General features: G+C 44.4%; 1 protein-coding gene across 2 annotated transcripts in view; it reads right to left on the reverse strand.

The window, feature by feature from the left end:
- dip2bb (disco-interacting protein 2 homolog Bb) overlaps positions 1 to 7374 on the reverse strand; it is a 32162-nt gene extending 24788 nt beyond the window's left edge. Inside the window, exon 1 of one of the 2 annotated variants that reach the window (XM_084023693.1) lies at positions 7138 to 7374. In XM_084023693.1, coding sequence (XP_083879819.1) covers positions 7138 to 7222 — 85 coding nt within the window. In that variant the 5' untranslated portion in view covers positions 7223 to 7374. The remainder of the gene's footprint in view (positions 1 to 7137) is intronic. The other variant, XM_084023694.1, reaches the window with a different exon arrangement.
- Between the last annotated feature and the right edge of the window lie 529 nt (positions 7375 to 7903).

A 7903-nucleotide genomic window follows, 5' to 3' on the forward strand; every position in this document is an offset into this window, starting at 1 on the left:
ACACACACACACACACACACACACACACACACACACACACACACACACACACACACACACACACACACACACACACACACACACACACACACACACACACACTTCTCTGCAGGTCTCAAGTGATTCTCTCCCTCTGGAAAAGCAGGCAGGGTGCGGCCACCTCAGGTAACAGAGTGATTCATGTTTCACGCCACACATTCGTTAAACTCAACTCCAACAGGGAATGACGACACACACATACACACACACACACACACACACCTACACACACACACACACGCACGTCATAAATAAGATAACTGAAAAGCGGTGACTTAGACAGTGACTCCCTTCCACCACCACCCCCCCCCCCCCCCCCACCCCCCCACCCCCCGTTGTCAAACGTTTCTTCTCCGTCTGTGCAGAGCAAACAGAAGGAAAGAGGGCGCGGCTCACACACTTGACATACTACACTTCACACACACTTCAACACTTAGTGGAAAGCTGTTACAAATGCAACATAACACCTACAAGAGCATATTCTCCTGTGGGATTTACTCCCTGGTATGAAGCCCTGAGTAGTTCATGGGAATGATGTAATCCCAGTGATACGGGAGTCTCTGAAGCAGAGAAACATTCTGTGGAACTTTTCCCCCTCCATTATAGCAATTAAACGGTTGTATATGTGTGGGGAAATGGCGTTTAATGCTGCCTGTTAAACTCAAAAGACTTTATTCTTTGTTGCCGTCACTGGAGGTGATCTGGTGAGCATATGCTGCAGTCAAGTTTATTTACACAGCCCACTTCTACATACAGTGTCTCAGTGCGCTTTACAGGCCCACAATACCCACGCTTCCAGCCCAACCACTCTATAAAGAAGAGAAAAACAACTTCAAAAACACCACAGCAAATAATGAAAAAAATGGAAGAAACACCAAGAGAGGAAATTTAAAGGGGAGATTGTTCTTAAAAAAAAAAACTGGGGGAATTAGCTAGGACAGGGGCTATAAATGGGGGGAAGGCAGTTTTTACACTTAGTACAAAAACAAAAGACAAAACCTGGATAATAATCCAACAAGAGGCTGATAAAAAGTGGAATGAGTTCTTATTCCAGGTCTGAGGGGTCAGGAGGGCCTGGATTAGGATCTCTGGTTGGATCACCATCAAAACGACAGCAGTCCACCTTATCAACTCATAAAATCATAGATCATCCAAGTATATCACAAGGACGGATACCATCAGTGGCTTTTATGATGACTAATTCAATGAATGACTATTGAGCTGAGATACCAGGAAATACCACATGGTCACGTATTTGCTGACTTCATGGGTTGATGAGGATTGCCTGGATAGCCATGCTATGCTATGCTTTATGTGACAGTGAGGGCTGCTAATGATACACAGGATGAATTATCCTCCAGAATCAGCCAAAGAGAGATCTACATTCTCTGTCAGGTTCTGAGCAGCCTTTGGAAGAACACAGCTTGTCGACGAGTTTTGATGGAGCGGCAGAAAGCTTGTGTTTCCTCTGTAACGGTTTTAACAGCTTAGCGGAGCATTCGATTGTGTTACTGTATGTGAGATTCCAACATATGGACGTTCTAATCTGGAAAAGCTTTATGGAGAATTGATGAAGTTAAACTGTGTTTGTGTGTGTGTAAGCAGGGGGGCTCGGGCACCGCCGTGTCCATAGGAATCAGGTCCATGTGGCGCTGCACGAGGGAACATAACACATAACACTAGGGGTGTGAATCTTTGGCTTCACAGCGATTCGATTCGATTAACGATACAGTATTTTGCGATTCGATTCAAGGACGATTTTTCTTTTTTGTAACGATTCCATTCCATTCCATTCTCTAAACCACGATTCGATTCAGTAACTTGTAACCAAAGTTCTATATCCATTAAATAAACATGCAATAATGCGAGTGAGACTATCTGTATTCTTCTGAAAGGTGAAAAAATAACATATTTATTCTATAAAAAAGTAAACCTGCATAATATTTTATGCTGAATACAAAAATGTAATTAAAATATGCTTGGTTATTTTTTACATTTTCAGTAGACTACATGCTGGCAGGGGAGAGAGTGTCTTAAACGTATTAAAACATTAATCATAAGTAAGAATCACGATTAATCCGATTAAATGCATTTATATCGATTATTGGTGAAGCCAAAACGATTCATTCTATTTATTTATTGTAGCAGATTGATTTAGTAGAATCTATAGGACTGACAATCGATTCATCGATTCATCGAATGAATCGTTACACCTCTACATAACACCATAGTGATGATACAGGCCAGCACCGTATGATGAGGGCGATCACATGCATTCGGAAGTAAATACATATACAGAAGGAAGCTGTTCATGCCTATTATTCAAATCAGAAAAAAAGTTCACTGAGTGTGAGCCAACGTCTTCAAATGTGTCATTTTGTTCAACCAGCAATCTAAAACCCCCAAATAATTACATTTATAAAACAGAGGAAAGCAGAAAATCCTAAAAAACAGTTTCAAATGACCAGAAGGTTTAGTGAAGCTTTAAAATCAGACTGGTTGAGAGCCATGCACCTACACTACACGTTGGACTTGAAAGTGGGCGGTTCAGCGAGTCAGCTGATGCTGGTCTGCGTGTCTGTGCAGAGGCCTGTGCTCAAGTCTGTTCTAAATTATTCAGTCTTTTTTGTACACAGGGCTTCAATAGATCCTCAGGTCTTGACACACAAGATGTTATATAATACTCCAAAAACATAACCCAAAAACATGCATTCCTGTCGTGTTTTTGTGTAACATGGTTGGCGGCGCTGGCTGGAGATCAACATACACCTCTTCTGCAACAGCTAATGAGCTTTTAAATAGACAGGGACAGGAAGGTGATTTAGCCTGTCAATGCTGCGTGAACACATGCATGAATTACTGCTTGTGTAAGCGTGGTGACACATTTGCAAACACACACACAGCCCATGTTTTCCAGCCCATCAGACTAAAGGAGACATCTGGTAATATTTAATCAAATCCCATGGAAAGATCAAAACCAGCAATAAACGTATCCATAGGCAATATAGTTGATTTCCCATTAAAGCTACATCAATTCTTCTGCCACTTCTCAATTGATTGTAATTTTTGTATATTTTCAAAAACAAATGCATAAAAACATATACAATGCTGCAGTCATGAAACTCAGCAATGAGGTTTTAGGCCTGGTTATCTTAAAAAATGAGTCATCCCTGCAATACTGTTGAGTTTACCATGACAAGGAAAAGCTAAATATGTCCAACTCAGAAACTATCGACTTATCGTCCCACACATCTATCATCCAGCTTCCATAAATACTCACTAGCGCTATAGCTGTATATTAATCCACGGCTCAAAATCCCCAACAAATGCACCGTTTACTCCTCTTCAGTAATGTTTGCTAGAAACTTCCATGCCCAGCCGTTTTAGGACATTTAAAAAAGGAACGAATATATTTGTGATCCACTGGTAAAACATAACATCTTAGGAAGGAACGACCTTGAGGCAGAGTGCCTAAGACGAGGTTGTGAAGCTGAAATGTATAGAAAGACAGTTGCATTGTTGGCTTTGGTCATTGAATAGCGGCGGCCTCACAGTTAGGAAGAAGACAGTGGTGGTGTCAGGGTGGGTGAGAGATCCCCAGCAGCGGGCCTGGCCCAGTGTGACTCACAGGCTAAATGAGCCAGGCCTGTTGCCCCCTGATGCTCTGTGACCTAGATCGAGAGACACAGGCAGGAGCGTAATCTCTCGTTTCTCTGCAGCTCTCTCTCAGTATGGAACATGCTGCCAAGATGAAAACCTGCCTCTTCACAGCAACATCACAGGCAGGCGGCGGGATGGACGCTAGTCGCTAGAAAATCCACACATCCACTTATCAGCCCGGGCGGTCCCAGCACAGAACGGGACGGCGATTTATTAAGGAGTAAAGCTTGAACTTCTGTGACCTGTGCAGAGCCGCCCGCTTTACTGGACATGTGTCACATATAGTTGTTTATATAAGATGGCGTGCACCAGAGTTTATGAGCAGAACTGTGAGTCAAATGTGTCGATAAGCGTGGCAACGTTCCAGTTTCAGCACCAATGTGTTTCAGCCACGCAAGCGACCGCTATGACCGTCTGGATGGATCGCCTTGAAATAGACATCCGTGTTCCCACCAGCATTAATTAGAATAACTTTGGTGATCGGCTCAACACGTATTATGTGTCCAATGCATTGCTTTATGACCAAATTAATGGAATTCCCATCAGCCTCGGCTCTACTTTGTGTTTCTGGTGCTGCATTGCTGGTTATTTTAGGTTTTTTTGGATTATCACAGTGGCAGCTATATTATCCTTTGTCACAATGGTTTTCAGGTGACTTTCGTGGCTTGTTGGATGACGTCGTGTTGCAGCAAAAGTCGAGGTTGGTCCACACCTTATATATGTACAAGATGCGTTTCACCCCCATTCAACAAAATACTCTAAACTTCTCAAATATTAAATCCTGTCTAAATACAAGCAGCCACGTAACTTTGCCAGAATAAAATACATTTAATGCCAACTTTGGGTACCAGGCACTTTTTCAATACTCTGTATGACCTATGATGATTGATGCTATTCACTGACTGTTGTCGCCGGTCAGTCACACACTCCATATAAACACAAGAGCGGCAGACACTATAATGGCCACACACTTCTGCGCTGAGCAGCTTAAACACTTGGAGTTCAGTGCTCTAAATTCCAGTCTGGCTCAATCACCAAGTCTTTGATCCCCTCAATGGCTTTCTTTGTGTCCTTACAGTCACTGAGGTTAAAGTAGGTGGAGTCTCTCTCTCTCCTCTCTCTCGCACACGCACAGCAGCCAACAACTATTGCTGTGAAGAAAAAAAACAAAAAACTGCTGATGCATATTTTCCTCCGTTTGTTGCTAGGGGAGTCCCATGCATTGCGATAACAATGGGGTGATTGTTGCCATGTAAGAGATATCCATGAGAAGGTTTCAGACTGGTCGGGGCGGCCAGCTGCTGCTCTCCTGTCCCGTCGGTGTTGAGCAGATGGCGAACGCACTTAATCGGGCTGGATGACGCGGATACAGGAGCGGGGCATCTGGGTAGCACCGGGCCTTTTTATTAGCGAAAGAGCCGCCTCTGATCTAAAGTTACAAACGATGGAGCCGTTATCCTCTGAGGCTCAGCCACTCTGAGTGTGTCACCTTACCACTCTTAAAACTTTAGCCTTAAAAAACTAAAGATCATCACAGATGACTCTCACTTTGCAGCAGAAACACAGAAGAGAGGACTTCAACTCATTCCTGACTCTAGTCAAGTTATTATCTGGAGATCTGATGGACACGTTAAGAGAATTACTAGAGCTAGATCCTGGACCAAACAGATTTATCATAAACTATTCGACGGATTAATCGACGATGCAAATAATCGTTAGTTGAATCCCTAAGAATGAATTCAAGAATTGACTTTTACTTTGCATATATAACCAGTAGTTGAAATGATTAGACGATTGACAAATTAACTGTCGACAATTTTTATTAATCATTTTGGTTTTATGTTATTATAAACTATATTTGTGTTTTGAAGGGTTGGACAAAACAAGCAATTTGGACACGGCACCTTTGGGTCTTTAAACTTGTGATGAACAACACTAATCATAGTTTGCAGCTCTATAATTCAGTTAACAACCTGTGTTATAATGCAATTGAATACAGTTAGTCTTCAGTCTTTTAACATAAGCTTCAACTGAAAAGCGCATCGACTCGTTTTATTCCAGATATTATAAATTGTCTCTGGACCGTTTTCATTTTTTTATCTCATGTCTGTTATTCCACATTTTCACAATAGACTTGATTCAAAACTTCGCCTTCAGACGTGGAACAAACGTGAGTTATGTTTTTCCTCTATGGCACTTACATTAAATACGGTTCTACCGAACTTTTGCAAACGTGCCACTGTGCTCAAATAACAATCGGCATATCGTACACTTGATTACACAGTGATTTTCCATCATGCACCGCCTCTCACCCGTGTGAAGTCAGTTGAACGCAGGGTGAACATCCCCTCCTCCATTATCCAGCCTCATTATCACGCACTTAATTGGTGTCTATTATTAACCAGGACACAGACTGAACACTACAGTAGCTCAGGTCAAAGCGCCCCACCCTGTATAATGAATGACATACTGTCAAGGTAAACTGATACCCCCAAACAACATGCAGCCATTAACCAAATGAGTTTGTGTCATATAAGCCCTGAGCTTGGTTGCACTTTGAGATACTGAAGTGGGACGAGTGAGGAATATCATCAAGATCCACAGCAGCTTGTTTGCCCCCCCTCCTAGTTTTGTCCCCCCCTGCCTGTCTGCCTTTCCATGTGAAACACAACATTACTCATACCCCCACCATGCACCTGGGAGCTGCACAGCACCAATCAAGCTGCTGCACTGTGATTCACAGTGTGAGGAGGAGACTTACATAACAGCCATATTCCCATTCCCCACAGTCATTCTTATAAAACAAATACCCCTCCCGTGTTTGCAGCAGTTTCAGGGGTTCAGGCTCCGAGTGCAGCCAAGTGTCGGACGGCACAGCATGATTTAGTGTCCACTAATGTCTGAGGTTGCAAAACACACACACACACACACACACACACACACACACACACACACACACACACACACACACACACACACACACACACACACACACACACAGGGCCTAAGGGATGACAAACTTGACCCATTTCTATATGTGCTTATATGGCTGTGGTGTTGAGCAATGCATGACATAAATGCAGGCAGATAATGTGGATCATAAGAACATGGAGGGGGGGGGGGGGGGTCTAAAACATGCCGCATTACTTACATAAACACATTTATTCACAACAACAACAACACGCAAATGCCTCTACGTACGATAAAAGCAACAATGGTTGTAGATGGAGAGATGACAGCTTGAAAAGGAGGTCAGTGTGTGTGTGTTGTTTGTTGTAGTCGTGCCCGGATCCACTGCAGCAGCTCGGAGTCTCACTCCGCCGACACGGGAGGACTGTCGGATGCACGTAAACACGCTCGAGGTGCACACTTCAACTTCCGTCTGCTTTCATTACCGCCGCGGCTCCCACGAGAACGCCCGCTGTGCGGCAGCCTTACCTTCGGATAGCTCCAGATCCAACTCCGCCAGCTGGTCCCTGACCTCTTTAGGCAGAGCCGACGGGTCGACGCCGCGGTCGGCCATCGTCGGCGGCGCGGCGGCTCGCGGGATGTTTGCGATATCTCTGACGAGGGCAGGTCCGGTCCAGCGCGGAGCCGACAACGGGAACGGATCAGGATGTACTGGAGGTGGCGATTACTCCATCTCCGCGACTCCCCGACACCGCCATGACTGTGGGAGATGGGAACAACTCGCCAGAGGAGTCCTCCAGTCACGTGACCCGGGATGACGGCGATCGCTGTGACAGACTCTCTGCTCCCTCTGCTGTTGTGTTTCTACAGCGCTGCTCCGGATCCGACTCACCTGGCTGCCTCCCTGCCTTCCTCCACCCTCCACCCTCCAACCTCCGCCCTCAGGTGGAGGAGGCCAGGCCCACTTCGTGCCTCTCATGCATGATCATCGACCCCGACAGAGCCCACTGTGGAAGCCCATTCACGCCACATCAGCAAAGAAGAGACACTTTATCACAACAACGACTTAGTATCTAAAACTAATGACTCAGTATGTCAAAAAAAATACTTAATATGTCAAAAATAATGACTTAATATGTCAAAAATAATGACTTAGTATCTCAATCATGCAGCAGACTTAATTCACTTCGTCCACATGTTAGAAGATATGCATTTAGTGTCACCACCCTGGCAGTGAGCCACCATACAGGATACCAGGTCCCAGACCAACCTAAATGGAACAGGGCCACAACGA

Source organism: Eutrigla gurnardus (genome assembly GCF_963514095.1).
Source record: "Eutrigla gurnardus genome assembly, chromosome: 2".
In the NCBI taxonomy this organism is placed as follows: domain Eukaryota; kingdom Metazoa; phylum Chordata; class Actinopteri; order Perciformes; family Triglidae; genus Eutrigla; species Eutrigla gurnardus.